Here is an 18,301-nt window from a genome sequence, read left to right on the forward strand (position 1 = left end):
GACAATCCAGCAGTCAACCGAGCAATCCATGCACTGACATCATCGACATAAACATGGTGCCCGAGGTTAATCTGGAAGTTGAGGTCGCGTCCCCAACGCTTGCACCACCAACCCAAGAAATTTTGTATGAAGCGGTTCCAGCCAACGACATGTACGATCCATCTTGGCGTACGGATAGTTCCGAGGAAGAGCGTGATGAAGGTCTTGTTCCAGATAGCGAGTCATCAGATACGGATGTCGATGGTGACTTTGATTGTTGTCCGTCTACTGCAGTTGAACAACCAATTCCATCGCCAGGCATTGTCGGAATGCAAGATCCTCCTGTTGCAGGTACGTAAGGATTAATGCTTTATAATAAAATATCTAATATCAAATATAACGACATTTACATTATATATTGGGTTTTTGGATATCTTATTATGCAGGAAATGATAATGTACCATTTTGGTCTGGAGTAAGCCATTTCACGAATGTTAATTGGGAATATCCAGACCAAGAATTGGATGATATGAATGGAGCACAAATACCTAACTGGCAGATCGGCGACGAGCTATATAAGGACCAAATGTTTGACACTAAGCAAGATGTACAGATGGCAATTAAACAATATTGTATGGCAAATCATCGCACAACAGTCGTTCTGAAAAGTGATACGAAAAGGTTGATTATGGTTTGTCAAAATCATAACGCGGGTTGTCCAATGAGGATGAGAGCATACCAAAAAAAAGCGGCAGCGAATGGGCGATAGGCATATGGAACAACGAACACACATGTGTTAGTCAATCTCTTACCCAAGATCACAAGCAGTTGGACTCAAATCTCATTTGTTCATTGATCTTAGGTGCGTACAGTTATTCATATTAAATTTATAAAAACTTTGTCTATTGTTGACTAATACAGTGTTGTTTGACCACATAAACAGAAATGATAAGAGAGGAGCCCAGTGTCAAAATTGGCCTTATCCAAGAAAGGATCGCTACTAGCCTTGGATTCCATATATCGTATAGGAAGGCATGGAAGGCAAAGCAAAAGGCTATTGTGAAAGTTTTTGGTGACTGGGACGAGTCGTATGCGTTCTTACCTAGGTGGCTGGATTACATGTTGCGTTTTTCTCTCGGATCCGCATATAAGCTGGATTTGCGTGACCATTTCATTGATGGATGCCTAGACCAAGCTCACAAGGTTTTCAGAAGGGTGTTTTGGACATTTAAGCAGTGTTGTGAAGCATTCAATTATTGCAAGCCAATAATCTTGATCGATGGAACACATCTATATGGAAAATATCGTGGGACCCTAATGATTGCTACAGCTGTTGATGGCAACAATTACATTCTTCCAATTGCATTCGCTATCGTGTCTGCGGAGAATACTGACAACTGGTCATGGTTCTTAGCACTTATTCGAATACATGTTACGCAAAAACACGGAATCTATCTGATTTATGATCGGCATGCGGGTATCTTGTCTGCAGTCAACAATGCTGATCTAGGATGGTCTCCACCACAGGCATATCATGTGTATTGCCTTCGCCACGTGGCCAGTAATTTCAATCACAAGTTCAAGAATGTCATGTTGAAGAAGCAGTTGAAGAAGTTAGGTATGTTTTCAATTGTTCTGATTCGTTTAATGGACAACATGTAGTAATGTTTTGTGTGTGCCATGTGTAGGATATACAACATCGCGCTTTGACTTTGATGCTGGTTTAGAGAAATTTAGAGAAACAAGCCCTCAAATAGCTGCTTGGATTGATCGCATCCCGAAAGAGAAGTGGAGCATCTCTTACGATGAACAAGGAAGAAGGTTTGGCCACATGACAACTAATCTGTCAGAGTGTGTTAACAAAGTTTTAAAAGGGGCAAGAAACCTTCCAATTACGTCACTCGTGCGTATAACTTACAGTAGACTGGTGGCATATTTTTTAGAGCACGGACAGGAAGCCCGTGAGGAGCTTGACAGAGGTAATCGCTTCGCCAAAGTCATGTGGCGACTATATGTTGACAATCAAAGTAAAGCTGCGACACATTACGTAACATCTTATGACGCGCAAAGGACAAGATTCGAAGTGCAAGAGTCGTATAATGTCTGGACTCATCGCGAGGGACGAAAATGGTCGGTTTCTTTATCTGACCGTACATGTCAGTGTGGTGAGTTCACTGCTTTCAGGTTCCCGTGTAGCCATGTCATTGCGGCATGTACATCGACGCATCACGATCCCACATTGTACATAGACCCTGCATACAGTGCCAAGAATCAATGTGAAATTTATTCGGGTCAATGGTATCCAATTGGTAACGAGGATTTCATACCGCCATTTGCACATGCAACAGTTATACCAGATGTGTCTATGAGACGTCAACGGGGGAGGCCAAGAAGTACACGTATTCACAATGAAATGGATTCGCGTGAAGGGGCAATTACTCGAACAAGGTGCGGTTATTGTAGGGTTGTTGGGCATAATAAACGCAATTGTCCTTCGCGCCAGCAACCACAGCAGTGAATGAGTCTTAAATATTTATTATATGCGTAAGTAACATGTGTATTTAGTTATTCGCAAAAGTAGTGATGTATTTACACTGACATGTTGGCTTTGTTATAATATTTAGTACCGCCATTTACATTTTATTGTATTTCAATGCTTCTTTTTGGCAGGAACATAACCATAATTATAAAGAAAACATCATTTGTAACAATATTGTATTACCAAAGGAAACAACGATAACCATAGCAATTACAACAACTACATAAGTCGCGCGTAACATATCGTCACCAAGACAAGTGCAAAATATACGTACATAACAGTCCATCGTCCATAGACAACTGAAGCAAAGTCAACCTAAACATACAGACACAACAAAATAACACATCAATGCTGTCGACCATGATACCCTGCGCATTTAGCCTGATCATGGTCAAATGGTGACAGCATGCAAGTAAACCTGGCCTGTCGAACGGAGTTTCTCCTAATCCCCTGAGCATCAGCACCATCAACATCAGGATCTGCATCAGCACCGGGAACAGGTACGTCCTGCGCATGGCCAGGATAATCGGCATCAGTCGCCTCTCGCATAGCCTCGGCCAAATCCTGAGCAGAAAAATCCCCGAATGGCTGTGAATGTGGTGACTGCAAGAAACTCGTCGAGTACGCAGTGGGAGTGGCAATCACCGGATCAGAATCATCTGACTGAGCATGTGCAACTGATGGATCCTGTGGATAAGGTGATGGCCTGTAGTACTCTGTGAATGAGTCTAAGCCTTGCGTGGGCTGTGAACTGCTACCGCCTGCATACATGGGAAACGGCTGACTTTGATACCCATACTGACCCATAGGTGGCGCAGTCTGCTAGGGTGGATACTGAGCTGGATGAACCCCAGGTGTTGCACCGAAAAACTGCGGGGGCCACCAATACTGCTGAGAAGGACCTGCTAGAAATCCAGGCGAATAATACATCCCGGCCGGACGGGGGGGCATGGGAGGGACTATAACAGGCGTATCAGCAACAGTAGATGCGGAATGGTGCAGGGGCAAACCCTCAATACGCGAACGTCGAGAACGACGCTGGACAGGCGGAGGGTCCTGTGTATTACGTACCACCGGTGGGGCTGCGGGCTCGCCCGGATCTGTCAACCTGGTCATATCATCACAAGCGGGAACTACCCTGAGAGACTCGTGGCAAATCTGATCCATAGAGAACGATACCCGACCCTCCGGCGAAGTCATATGGACCACCGTCTCCGCGCGATCAGCCTGTAGTACAAACATGAAATAACTTGTTAGTGACTGAGAAACAAGATTATAAAACAACACATCAATAATATAACAACATACCACGTGCGTCGCAATCGCAGCCCTGCGGGTCATCCATCGACGGGTCACTCTATGATACCACCCCATATACTCACTGTTAACAGATAGGTGGCCCTGATCATTATGTGCAAGTGGCAAAAGCTCTTGTAGTACCAAAGAATCCCTATCCTCCCACTGAGCGATAAAAAATCCATGTCTCTCCCTCCAATCTACGTCTGTCTTGCCATTGATGCTAATCGTCAAGAGGTCAAGACAACTTATCGGAGCATGTGGAACAGGCTGCTGAAATCCAAACTGCCGTAGAACTCGATCGGGCTGCTGATAGACAACGACCTGGTAACAAATAAGTGGATAGACAGAGATCCATCTACGGGCGGTGTCAGAAGGCGGTGGATGACCTTCGAAACCCAGGTACGGTCTCCAACAAAACTCACGTCTCCGCATAACGTCCAGACGATGCCGGTACCTGCGAATGTGTGTGCACACAGTCTGCCGCACATCATAACTGTTAAACCTGCACCAAATAGTCCACAAGCGACAATTACCATACAAGAACTGCTAAAATATTAACATTCGTATAATTTGAATAATTTACATTAACAACATTAATATTACCTGTGTCCATAAGCAGCGTGTACATCAGTGACTTCGGGTATTCCAGGAGAGATAGGCGGGAATCTGGTCCACGCCCATAATTGCAATAAGAGTGCACATCCACCCATTTCAGAATGTCTCCTGTCAGTGACTTTGCACAGTTCCTTATATAATACGGCGAGAACTGCAGAGCCCCAACTGTAGGTTCCACACCGCTGAAAATTATCCAAATATGTTAAATATCTCGCAGGAACGAAGCTGGAAGCAGTGTCAACAAACAGTGTCCCCCCGAGTATGCGCAAAATTAGTGCGCGAGTATATCTTATACGGTCAACCTCAGTGTTTGCGTGGCGTTCATAATCCCAAAACTTCTGTCGTAGGAAGTGGAGACCCAGCAAACCTCCAGACAAATCCCTACCAGCCTGTGGATTTACGCCTAAGTAGTCATTGACTAACTGATTAAATGGATGTCGTCCATGGCGCCCGGACACAACCTCACCATCAGTGGGCAATCCTAGTAGATGATGCACATCCTTCAAGGTAATGGTGACCTCGCCCATCCGCATATGAAATGTCTGTGTCTCTGGGCGCCATCGCTCGACAAGCGCAGAAACAAGTGAATGGTCTATCTGAAATCATAAAAAATATGTGGTCAATTAGCAATAAATAAATATTTATCACAATGCCATATGCCAAAGTCAGGAGATAGTGATAAAATAAAAAACTACTAACCTCATGATTGCGCAGGCGCGCAACATGGTAGAAGCCAGCCTGCCTCAGCCATGGCTCAATCTCTTCAGGAATGGCACGGTGATCATGTGTCGCAGCATGTCGCACATTAATCACACGATCCGGGACATTCGGATCCTCACAGGTGTTCCACACATGTGTGGATATATGTTTCTCCTGTAAAGTTAGGAGAGTCTTGTCTAAAGGCCCAGGGTCAATCACGCTGCGTGGAGACCCAGGACGAGGTGCCTCATCATGCTCCATATCTAAATAAATTAATCCTAAACAATTAAATTAATAATCATCAACCAAAAAATCATGAATATTTGGCTAAATAAATAAAATTAATAAAAGCACAATTCAAAGGTCTTTCTCCATTTAAGTTACTGCGTTAACTAAATTAAAATAAATTCATAACCTATCGTGTCTAAGATCAACAGTAACTAACAATGAAATAAGTATTAAAACATAAATAATAAATTAAATTATTTAAACCTACGATTTTATAACTTAATAGATTCACATAATTTCCAACCTAAGGTTTCAAAATTTTAAGAATTAAACAATATTCTAAATTATTAATGTTTATAAAATAAAATAAAAATTTAATTATGTAGACCTAACCAAAGTCATTTATGCGTATTACCAAGAATTAACACATTTATTAACCTAATGGCTCAAATACCAACATTAAATAATATTAACACATTTTACTAGCCTAAGGTTTTAAAACCCTAAACCCAAAATCTAAATTTATAAATTATTAACGTTTATATATTTTGTGCAAAATTTATTAACACATTTTACTAACCTAAGGTTTCAAAAACCAAAATTAAATAACATTACACATGTATTAAAGCTTAAATAATAAATTAAATAAATTACACCTAATCATTTTTGCATGATTTAAAATTATAACATTTACTAGTCTAAGGTTGGAAATATCAACATTAATAATACATCACATTCACTAACCTAAAGTTTCAAGTATCAACACTAAATACTACAACATATTTACTAACCTAAAGTTTCAAGCATAAACACTAAATAATATAACATATTTACTAACCTAAAGTTTCATGCCTAAACACTAAATAATATAACATATTTATAAAAAAAACTTAATTAATGAAACAAACATATTATAAAAGCAATAAAATAAATTACTAACCTTGTAGAGAGAGAATGCACTTAGAGAGAGAGAGAGAGAGAGAGTGAGGGAGTGAGGGAGAGGATGAGAGAAATTGGTGGGGGGAGGGGGTGGGGACGGAAGGGTTTATATAGCAAAAAATTTGCACCTAATTCGCTACCCAAGGCAGCGAATTCGTGCCATGCTGCCACGTGTCTGACATGCGCAGGGCAGCAGATGACCGTTGCCACGTATTTCGCTACACAGACTAGCGAAATACGGGTGGCTTGACACGTGTCCAAAAGTTGCCTGGCAGGGCTGACCTTTTGACCACGTATTTCGCTACCCTGTGTAGCGAAATACGTGGACCACTGAGGACTTGACACATCATCAGGCCTAATTCGCTGCACTGTGTAGCGAATTAGCCTGCGTGGCAGTTTGAAAAATTTTACTGTGCGCGTGACATTCTGGTAAATTTTATGATGAACAGTGACAAATTGGTCACTGTTCCGAGAACCGACAACAACCTATTTAACTTTTTTTCCCCCTTCTGTGCTTGACAAGGGACAAGTGCATGTGAAGGGGCTTGGAAAATGATAGTTACTTGCTGTAGGAGTTTTTGCAGAATGCAGAGATGTTCAGACTTCAGATTGACCAACCTCTTTTTTTTCTTTAACTCATCTTTTTTTTTTTTTCAGATTTAAATCTTTTTAGTTTCATTTTTTTAATATCACATGGACAAAGTAGCAATCCCAAAGCGCAACAGAGGCAAGAAAATAAGCCATTCAAATTTCAATGTGCATAGACCACTAGGGTGCTTGCGGGCGTGTGTAATGGAGTAGTCTGTGTTCAATTCTTATGTAATGTAAAAAAAAAAAAATTTAATGTGCATAAAACTTCGTTAAAAGCATTAATTAACCATGGTAAATACCACATTGGAATAAGAAAATTTCTTAGAAGAAACACGCCCTAAGTGGGCATGTTTTTCTTATAAATCACGTTCCACGTGAGCGTGGTTCTTTCTTTTGGAATATGTCTTTGTGGGTGTGTTTAACTGTTATATTTGTGTAAATAATTTTAAAATGATTATATTTGTGTAATTATTTATTCAAAAAATGAAATTAATTTTTTTGCTGGCATTTGCATTTCAAAGAGTTAATATGGCCATTTCATGAAGTTTGTTTACTAGTTTGTTAGGGGATGTTTACTAGTTTGTTAGGTAGAGAAAAAAAAAATTATTCGAGAATCACGATTTTCAGAAATACGATGGGAAGATGAATTTTCTGGAAATGTTGTCAAAAAAATTGTTTGGTAGATTAAAATATTTCTGAAAAAATTAAGTTTTCAAGAATTTTTTTAAAAATCTTATAACAAACGTTTCCTTGTACCAAATACTCCTTAGTGTTTATATCCATTTGCCTTCATTGTCATTGAAGGATTAGTATAGGTATTATCCACTCAGTGAGTTTAAAACCATGAATTAAAATTTAGAAATTAAAAAAAAGGGAAAAAAATTGGATTTTGATAGTTTGAGAAGCACCGGCAATTTTTATTTTTATTTTTTCTCCACCAAAACAGAAACAAAAAATGGAAAAGTTGTACGTTATCCAAGACAGCCTGGTTTTTTACAAGGTTTCTTAACAACAGTACTCAACTTAATTCGGTAGATTCTTCACGCTCACGAATCTATCAGAGGCATGCGCATTATAACATTGATTTCTGCTCTTCCGTGAAATTACTTTTTGACCTTTTAGACACATCACTTCATGTTTTTTGGATGGGAGTGGGATTTTGTGTGTGTGTAAATATAATAGCCTTAGCCCCCTGCTTAAACTTCTTTTCTAGCTTCAAACGGTTCAACCATTCCAATTCTTTGATGCCACAGCAAAGAAAAACCTTTTACATTTCTTTTATCTGAAAGGAAATTATCCAAATGACACAATTTCATGTATTATCTCCAATAGATTAATTTATCTTCTCAAATTATATATTAGTTTGTCCGTCTTGTTGAACAATACCAAAAATCCTAAATTAATAAAATTATTGTTAGAGGGCTGATTGACCGTTTCAAGAAACTTTTATCCGTTTGTATTCATTGAAAAATGTTTTTTATTCACTCTCTCCTCTTATGTCATTTCATTCTTATCAAGAGTGAGATTCATATCTATATATTTTTTTATTCACTCTCTCCTCCTTTATCTATTTTCTTCTTTAATTTAAAATGACACAACTTTACATCCTTTAAAATGATACACATTTTTCTCTTGTATAAATAACCTTAGCCATGGTTTATAGTTTCTTAACAAAATTATACTGAAATGTCCAACAAATATATATATATATATATATATATATATATATATAAATGGAGAAAAATCTGTTTACAAATTTTTTTTTACAAATTACACTAAGTATAAGTGGTCATACATTTTTAATTGAAATATGACCGATCATACTTAATGTTTTGTAAAAGTTTATAATTTGTAAATGGGTTTTGCATCTATCATTTAACATGACCACAACAACTTTCCTACACACACAACATTTTGTGGGACTCGCAATTTTTGAAACCAAAAAAAAAAAAAAAAACTCAGGCACGCAAAATGAATCTCTATAACATAACACAAACACTTTTCCTACAACATAACTCTTATAAAACTCTTTATAAATATAACTTTCCAGTACTTTTTTTGTTTTATTGGTCCATAATATATATCAGTACTCAACATGCACACAGTCTGTAGGCGTACATAATTGAGGCTCGCTCTGATATGATGCATCACTCTTAGAGGGAGTTTGGTAAGAGAAATTTTTCAGTATTTTCGACAAATTAATTTTTTTTAAATTTTTAATTTTTGGATATTATCTTAAATTGAATGTTTTCATTATATTTTTAAAAATCGAGATTTTCAGATAAAAAAAAATTTCTCCTCTATCAAATATCCCTTAGAGATTTACATCTATTATTTACGATTTTAAATTGGTCTTTTAAAAATGTGGGTGATATTGTTTACCAAAAAAAGAAATAATGTGGGTGATATCAAACTAGTAATTTCGTAAAATTCTATGTGACATTAATTTTGGTCTTTTTATATATCTTTTAAATACTTATAAAAAAATTAATTTGCCATCATAATGATTTGTTTTGGATGATTATAATGATAATTATAATTAGTCCGACGATATATGATATACCTTAGATTTTTACGCGTACGGAATAAAATATCCAACTTAATACTAGAGTTAGATAATTAGCACAACGCTATGGGAACCGAAAGTCACCATGCAAAGATGGACCGTTGGAATTATCTGCAAGTATCTAAAAGAAATGGGTGTTAATCTTTTCAATGCTTATATCCTCCAATGATGGTTGCTATTGAAGCTACAAACGTTTGTTGTGTACCACTTAAGCGAAAAATAAAAATCTTCAGGGTTGCACATATCATCTTCAGAGTTTACATATATATCATATTCAGGTTTGCACGTGACAAGCTTCAGTCCCGTTTACCATTATTTTTACAGATATTGATTGTTAAGGAATTATTATCCTTAGTCCAACAATCAAACTTACGTCTTAAGAATATAGTATTTACATTATTCTTATAGACGAAAGCTTTTATATTCGGAATCAATAAAATAAGGCAAATTCAATTGACGCCATATTGTAATGATAATTTCAGATAAAAAGTACAAGGCAAGGATTAAATAATAACTTTAAAATAAAATTTAGGAAACTAAGGTAATGAAAACTCCGAGTCTCCTAGAAGGAAAATATACAAAATTACAAATAATGTGTCCACAAAAGCAATTATAGGAAACAAAAAGCAAATAAAAGTCCTACAATGAAAATAAAAACATCTAAAAGTAACTTGGAAGAATTAGAGAATTTGGTATTAAACATAGATTTAGAAAATGAAATAAATTTGCATGAAATAAGCATTCTGTTCTTAGAATTAATTACAAAAACACGTATTCCAACATTTCAATTGAAAGATAATTGTGTTGAATAATTTTGCATAAAATTGTATATTTTTTTCTTTTTGGTCAATGTTGATATCTTTGTTAAAAAAATATTTTCATCTATTAGTTTCATATAAAATATTCGCCTCATTCTTTCGATCGATTTCATCTATTAGTTTCATATAAAATATTATAATAACTAATTAGAGTTATTATTAATATTATTATCAATCAATTTTATCGTTAGATCAATTTTGTTAATCTAACGGTTATATTTACATTCATTTTTGTATGACTGTGACTTTTTTTATTTAATATTTTATATTTATTTTCATTTTTATATGATTATGATTTTTTATATTTAATGCTTTTACATTAAATACAAAGAATCATAACCATACAAAAATAAAAATAACGTGAATATTGATCTAACCATAAAATTAATTGGCACTAATAATGTGATAACTTTAATTGATTATTATTATAATATACATAAAGAAAAATTAGAAAATGAAGCATTTTCAGAATGAAAAAAAAATAAAAAAAAAATGAAGAAATCACTGCCTATAAATCTCAAACTTGGGGCCTTGTCAGGTGTCAAGATACATGTTGGTAAGGAGATTTTTATCAGTTGCTGCTTCTTTCTTCTCAGATTGGTACTCATCTTTATTGTTGGGTTCATCAGTTTTTTTTTTAAGGCAATTTTAATATTGTTTTAAGTTTATTGTGTTATCCTTTCTCCGCCAGATCCATGCGCGAGGCAATCGTTGTAGGTCTCGTGAGATGGAAATCGTTGATGATGTCTTATATCTCTTCGCCTTCTCTGTTATGCTTTGCTCTATTGTTTGCTGTGATGTTGATGATGGCTATTATAAACCTTCACCGACAGTGATTTCTTTGATTAATCAGGTAAGAGTTTTCATTCAAATATACATCCATACATACATACATCCCTTTCATCTTATTTTCTAGACTGCTGAAATTTACTACATATATTATTTGAATATGTTAATGAAAATGATTTTTTATGCATAATTATCAATAAAAAGATGCAAATATTGGTAAAGTAATATTATAATATAAATTATAAAAATATTTTTGTCAATATACATATAATTCGTTTTTTTTCTTTTATTTTTTAACTGCAACAAATTATTGCTTAATATACCCACTGACAATAGTGGTAGTGGCTTCGGGTGGAACGACATAATAAAGAAAATAATCGATATTGAAAAAGAAATATACACTAAATGGATGAAGGTCAAATATATTATTTCCTAGACAAATCAATTGCTCTCCTTCCAATTCTTTATTTTTGTACAAATTTTAACCACATGACTTTTTTTTAGACACATTCCAATGCATTTGTGCAGAAAAAAAAGTCATGTGGAATTGCACGTCTTATTATTTGAAGTGCAAAAGTCATGTGCCACTGTAGTACATTTAACCAGAAGTCATTTGCACATCCAAAAGTGTATTTTTCAGACACATTCCAATGCCACTGTACTTCAAATAATTGCACGCAATAGTAATTATTATGCCACTGTTCCAAGTCTTATTTGTTAAAATGTCACGTTTACGCACTTTTTTTCCAAACTGCCATGAAGTCAAGTTTGCTGGGAGTAGTAGCGAACTAGGTATGGTGATGTGTCAGTAACCTGATGGTGCTCAAGTTCGCTACTGATACAGGCGAACTAGCTTGAGTGCAATAAATGCTGACACGTATGAAGAGTTCGCTGACAGACAAGGCAGACTTGGTTTGCCACGTGTCTGACCCCAACATAGTTCGCAGGGGACCAGGCGGACTCTTTGACATGTGTCAATTGGCACAAAGTTCGCTGACATTGACAACGAACTTTGTGCCACGTGGCAGTCCCCCACAAGTTTGTTGCCTAGGTAAGCGAACTACCTGCCGACAGTTACAGTTCGCTGCCCTAGGGAGCGAACTCAGTTCTATTTATACACACCCCCTCTTCCTCTCCCGAAGTCATTCTCGTCCGTTTTCCTTAAAGTTTCCATTTTTGTTTGTTACTTTTTGCTATTTCAGTACATAATGAGTGAGAGTAACAACGATGTAATATGTCTTCTATATTACAATGGGAGAAGATATTTTGGACCAAACTGTCAAGTGTTTGAAGGAGATACGGAGATCTTCCGCATGAGTTCGCGTTGCAAATATACTGAGTTGAAGAAAATAATATACAAGAAGTTGAGATTACAACAAGGTCAATCCCTGTCTCGACTGATTGGTAGATACGGTTCTGGTAACCCGGTGCAATGGGTTGCTGTAGAGGTGGTGGAGGATGAAGATGTGTCATTAATAGTTGATGCATTTCGACAGCACGAAGATGAGTCCTCATACATTGAGTTGTTTGCGGAACTAAACACTGGTGGAGAGGCAAGCACTCAAAGTTTCGTCCTTCCCAGTTACTTCATAGACACATGGAGCCGCAAGTAACTCCGGATGATATGTGGGTGATATTGTTTACCAAAAAAATAAAATTAGTCACTCCCATTAATGGGGGTGATATCAAACTAGTAATTTCGTAAAATTCTATGTGACATTAATTTTGGTCTTTTTATATATATTTTAAGTACTTATAAAAAAATTAATTTGCCATCATAATGATTTGTTTTGGATGATTATAATGATAATTATAATTAGTCCGACGATATATGATATACCTTAGATTTTTACGCGTACGGAATAAAATATCCAACTTAATACTAGAGTTAGATAATTAGCACAACGCTATGGGAACCGAAAGTCACCATGCAAAGATGGACCGTTTGAATTATCTGCAAGTATCTAAAAGAAATGTGTGTTAATCTTTTCAATGCTTATATCCTCCAATGATAGTTGCTATTGAAGGTACAAACGTTTGTTGTGTACCACTTAAGCGAAAAATAAAAATCTTCAGGGTTGCACATATCATCTTCAGAGTTTACATATATATCATATTCAGGTTTGCACATGACAAGCTTCAGTTCCGTTTACCATTAGTTTTACATATATTGATTGTTAAGAAATTATTATCCTTAGTACAACAATCAAACTTACGTCTTAAGAATATAGTATTTACATTATTCTTATAGAAGAAAGCTTTTATTCGGAATCAATTGACGCCATAGTGTAATGATAATTTCAGACAAAAGTACAAGGCAAAGATTAAATAATAACTTTAAAATAGAATTAAGGAAGCTAAGGTAATGAAAACTCCGACTCTCCTAGGATACAAAAACAATTATAGGATACAAAAACAAATAAAAGTCCTACAATGAAAAAAAAAAAAAAAAAACATGTAAAAGTAACATGGAAGAATTAGAGAACTTTGTATGAAGCACAGATTTATAAAATAAAATAAATTTGCATGAAATAAGCATTTTGTTCTTATAATTATTTAAAAAAACACATATTCCAACATTTCAATTGAAAGATAATTGTGTTGACTTATTTTGCATAAAATTGTATATATTTTCTTTTTGGTCAATGTTGATATCTTTGTTAAAAAAATATTTTCATCTGTTAGTGCCAATCTCTTAATATTAAAAAAATCTCTTTGTTTATAAACTTAATTAGTATAGTAATAATAATAATTCTGAATCAATACCAAAAATTATTTAATCATTAATAGAAATTTTTATGTAATAATGTAAAGTATTTAGTCTTTATGATTTTTTTTTTTTAAGATTTGTCGTGTAGTTGAGTTGTGTAAATTTATTAATTTGATATAATAGATTTTTGTTTTGGATGACTAAAATGACAATTTAATTTGGTCCAAAAATATATAATATATATCTTAGACTTTTAAGATAGGTTATACTTATAATTTTTTTTTTCTTTCTAATTATTCTATTATGGTTTGATCAGAATCAAAATAATAATGAATTATAATGAAAAAATTATAAATATAAACTTCCTCTAAATTTTTGAATATAAAATAGGGAAAACTTCAAAAAAACCCTACAAGTTTCCTCAAAATCTCTTAACCCCTTCCCTGAAATTTTTAATCATTTACCCCCCTACTTAAATTTTTTTTATCACTTACCCACTTAATTTGATTTTTCATCCAAAATTTTGTTAACAGAGTTGATTTTTTTAAAAAATACCAAAATTACCCTAAATAGAAAAAAGAAAAACATAATTTCTTCACCAACACAATTTTAGACGAACTCACATAATATTTTCTTTAAGGTAGCCTTGTTAGAATTAGTAATGATTAAAATTATTTCCTACAAATTCATTTGCTATTAAACACCGTACTCACAATTGTTGGTGTCGTTGTTCAAATAAAATGATTAAAAATTTTGGGGAGGGGTTAAGTGATTTTGAGAAACTTATAGGAGTTTTTTTGAAGTTTTCCCTTAAAACTGTTACTTTTAAGCGGTAGCAAGTTTTTTTCGTTTTGATAATATTTGATATTGTGAGTGATTTACATCTTAGGGAGTTATTAGTGGACGATTCTATTGAGTATCATGTTGGTTTCTTTGCAATCAACTCGTTGATATTTTTAGCCCATGTATAATGAATTAAAAGAATTTGGCATACTGGTTTTATTAAGTTTTTAATTTTATATGTGAAATACGATTTTGGAAGTTGTATTGTTTGTGAGTTCTTGGCATTCGAACATAAACCTAGATTCAGATTGGGAATTTGCCTAAAGTCAGATTTGTTGATCATATAATAGCAGAAAAGCTTATAACAGAAAAGGAAAGATCTAAACATGCAACAGGGTGAAGATGATGTTGGTGGAAATGAAATGATTACTCTTGTTGAGTCTTCCAATGCATGGACACTTTGGAGGGATGTAATGGCGCATAATATGTTTAACACGTGGAGGAGTCGTGCTTGAGTTGGAGTCTTTTTAACTAGTCTTTGCTGATCTATGTTTGTCGGTTATTATGTAGTCTTTATTTGGTTTAGGAAACTGTTACCATTGAGATGATTTTCCTTGTATAATTAATTTTCTTGACAGCATTATTACTTATCATGTATGAGTTAATCATGGTGTCGTTGAATTAGAGTTTACGACCATTTATATCCGTATCTTCATTCTGTGCGTAAGTTATAAGTTATGTTGTTATATTTATCAATCTAACTTTCTCTTATTTTGTAGACCCATAGCAGATATTGTCTTTCTTTCATTCACACCATGGCAGAAGGTAGTCAGCAATCACAAAAGCGAAGTAATCATACGTGGACCGCCGAAGAGGACAAAGTCCTCATTGAATGTCTGTCCGAGATTGGACCATGTTGGAGGGGAGATAACGACTTTAAAGCTGGATATTCCAGTGCTATGGAGAAGATGATGCACCAGAGGATCCCTGGTTGTTCCCTCCGGTCAATTCCTCACATCACTTCCAGGGTGAAGTTGCTTAAAAAACAATATAATGCTATACATGAAATGGTTGGAGGAAACGGTGGAAGCGGCTTTGGTTGGAATGATGCAAAAAAAATGATCGATGTAGAGAAGGAAATATTCGATGAATGGGTGAAGGTGAGTTATTTATTTTTAAAGCATTGCATTATTTAAAATCATTTCATATCTTACACTATATATAATGCACAACATGTATTAATTGTGCAGAGCCACCCTACTGCAAAGGGTCTATACAACAAGCCATTCCTTCACTATGAAGCTTTGGGGACTATATTTGGCAAGGATGTGGCTAGTGGTGGTAATGCAGAATGCCCACAAGAATCAGTGAACCATTTGGAACGAGACCATGCTTTTCTTGATGAGAGTGGAACTGTATTTGATGACTACCTAGACCTTACATGAGACTACATACCCGCACCATGCCAGGAAACTGCAAGCCTGACATTGCAACTGAAAACCCAATCGAAGCAGCATCTGCAGCTGCAATTAATGTCCAAAAGGGAAAGAAAAGACAAAGGACCCCCGATCCTGTAGTTGTAGAAGTTGTTGGTGTCATGAAGGGTATTTCCCAAAGTTACCAAAAAACTACCGACAACATGGACAAGTTGGTAGCGTGCTTTGAACAACAGCAAGCTGGAAGCAATAGGCGGATATCTATTATGACTGAGCTTGAAAAATTCGAAGATCTAACTATGCCTCAGATGGTTCACGTTGTTGTGCAACTGGGTAAAGATAGCAATTTAACGGACATCTTCATGCAATGCAACGATGTGGCAAGGCGATGCCTGGTGTCTGGGTTGTTGTCTGATTACTTCTAATAATAGACATCAATATTTTTTGGTCCAGTAGGGATATTTTGTTACACTCTCTATGTGTTATATTTTGGTGTGGTTTATTTTCGTAGTATTTGCTTATAATTGTACACACATGGCTGCAGTAGAGTCAAATACAAATACTGACTCTAACATTTCATTTTTTGTATTAGCCATAACTGATACAAGTTAAATTATGTAATGGTGAGGCCTGTTGAGTTCCAATACCAAGAGGCACAAGTTTGACAGTATGGGGGCCATGTTGCTGGGTTCGGTTTTGTTCCTGCACAATCAGTCCCTTTGCAAGGAAACCCAGCTATACAATTCCCTATCTCATAGGGTAATGGTAACTTCAATCTTCCAATGCATGAAAGTTTTTAGTTATAGCATTGGGTATTTACTTCCTGATTTATGTATATGCAACCATCTCATTGTTCTGCATATGTTTTGCTCCCAAGCCTTTGGTGAGTTCGATTTTGTGCCTTGAAGTTGTAATCCCTATTTGGAAGACAGATTGGGTGTACAATTCATTCAGACGTGGGGGAATTGTAAGTTCAATCTGCATATCCATGTGTAAGTGATGAGTACTAGCATTGATCATATTTTTTTTTTTGCATCCTCGTTCACTCATGGGTATTTATTCTGTCAGCATGGTCTTCATATTGGGCATTGTCTACTGCTATATGCCTAAGATTTTAACTTGCTTCATTCTGTCGATTGTTTCCTAGTCTTTTTGTCATGCTACAACGATTAAAAAGTCATGCTGTGGAGAAGAACATTGGAGGGATCGAAGTCATGGGCATTGACTGTTGCATCAGGTTATGATGTTTGGCAGCATTGATGTGAGGCAGTTGCTGATCCATGTCTTCCCAGATAAACTCCAAAGGCCAACAACATGAACCATTCATGCATACTGTGTTTGATGTAGGGTGTATGAAGTAAATATTTTGCTTTGAAGTCAGATGTAATTCCTATTGTATATGGACCTTTCCTTAATCAAGGCAGTGTGGTTTCATGGACATAATTTTTTCCTTTTCCTTTGTTGTATCTGAATTATGTAAGTTAATATAATTGTGATATGTAAACCAGGTTCAAGTCACTTCTCCTTTATTGTCTGTACTCAAATGACAATGATATTTTATTTAGTAAGATGGTTATCAACAGAATACAGTGTTAGTATTTTATGCTTGCTTCCTTTTAATTAAGTTGATGTTTCTAGTAACATACGTATCAGGAAAAAATGTCAATGAAAAATAAGGCATTGCAATGGAATCCACACGAAAATACCACAGCACAAGACTTGGCCATTGATCAGACCAACCACAACACCAGCACTAAAATACCCGGTTAAACATAATGATGTAATGGATGTCATTGATGGTACCTATTCCATTCAATTAAACTGCAGTTCTTTTACTGAATTTAAAACAGCAAAACCAGATCAAAATAAATAGATCAGTATCTGAAATATCTTAGTAACAATTTTATTCATCAAAGGAAATGAACAAAGTCACTCCCATCAGTACAAAGGATATATTACAGACTCCATCTGCTGATCACTTTGAAAGGGATACACATTGGAATAAGAAAAGAGTCTAGACTCAATGATCACAGGTCTCAATGAGACTGTAATTACAGACTCCACTCAAGAGGAACATTACACTCATGAGATACAAATTACAGACTCCAACTCTTATTACTAACATCAATTCCCAGACTCACAGCTCCATCTACACAACAAAACCCGTTGGTGGAGAAAACCCTTCCTTCCCCCAACAGATTGGATAATTTTCTTCACACTTTTCCCTTGCTCCCACTCTCACTATTATTAACCCCTGCCGTGTTTCTCAGATAGCAATTTTGATTCCCAATTCATTCAGCATCTGCCAGC

At 35.5% G+C, this 18,301-nt stretch overlaps 1 protein-coding gene across 1 annotated transcript; it reads left to right on the plus strand.

Moving 5' to 3' along the window:
- Positions 1 to 10,831: 10,831 nt before the first annotated feature.
- Positions 10,832 to 17,379, plus strand: LOC133283580 (uncharacterized). The gene is made up of 6 exons (XM_061480460.1): positions 10,832 to 10,873; positions 10,965 to 11,126; positions 15,335 to 15,715; positions 15,806 to 16,750; positions 16,869 to 16,983; positions 17,139 to 17,379. Exons 2-4 carry the CDS (start codon positions 11,001 to 11,003, stop codon positions 15,998 to 16,000), a joined length of 702 nt encoding a protein of 233 aa, XP_061336444.1. The 5' UTR covers positions 10,832 to 10,873; positions 10,965 to 11,000; the 3' UTR covers positions 16,001 to 16,750; positions 16,869 to 16,983; positions 17,139 to 17,379.
- Positions 17,380 to 18,301: the final 922 nt, after the last annotated feature.

The sequence above is a fragment of the Gastrolobium bilobum genome, unplaced genomic scaffold (genome assembly GCF_033153095.1).
Source record: "Gastrolobium bilobum isolate Gb01-03AN ecotype WA unplaced genomic scaffold, APGP_CSIRO_Gbil_v1 utg9509, whole genome shotgun sequence".
NCBI lineage: Eukaryota > Viridiplantae > Streptophyta > Magnoliopsida > Fabales > Fabaceae > Gastrolobium > Gastrolobium bilobum.

Coding starts and splice junctions, on each gene's coding strand:
- LOC133283580 (XM_061480460.1), top strand. CDS start 11,001: ATGGAAATCGTTGATGATGTCTTATATCTCTTCGCCTTCTCTGTTATG. Junction 11,127..15,334: donor TGATTTCTTTGATTAATCAG/GTAAGAGTTTTC, acceptor CTTATTTTGTAG/ACCCATAGCAGATATTGTCT. Junction 15,716..15,805: donor TATTCGATGAATGGGTGAAG/GTGAGTTATTTA, acceptor TTAATTGTGCAG/AGCCACCCTACTGCAAAGGG.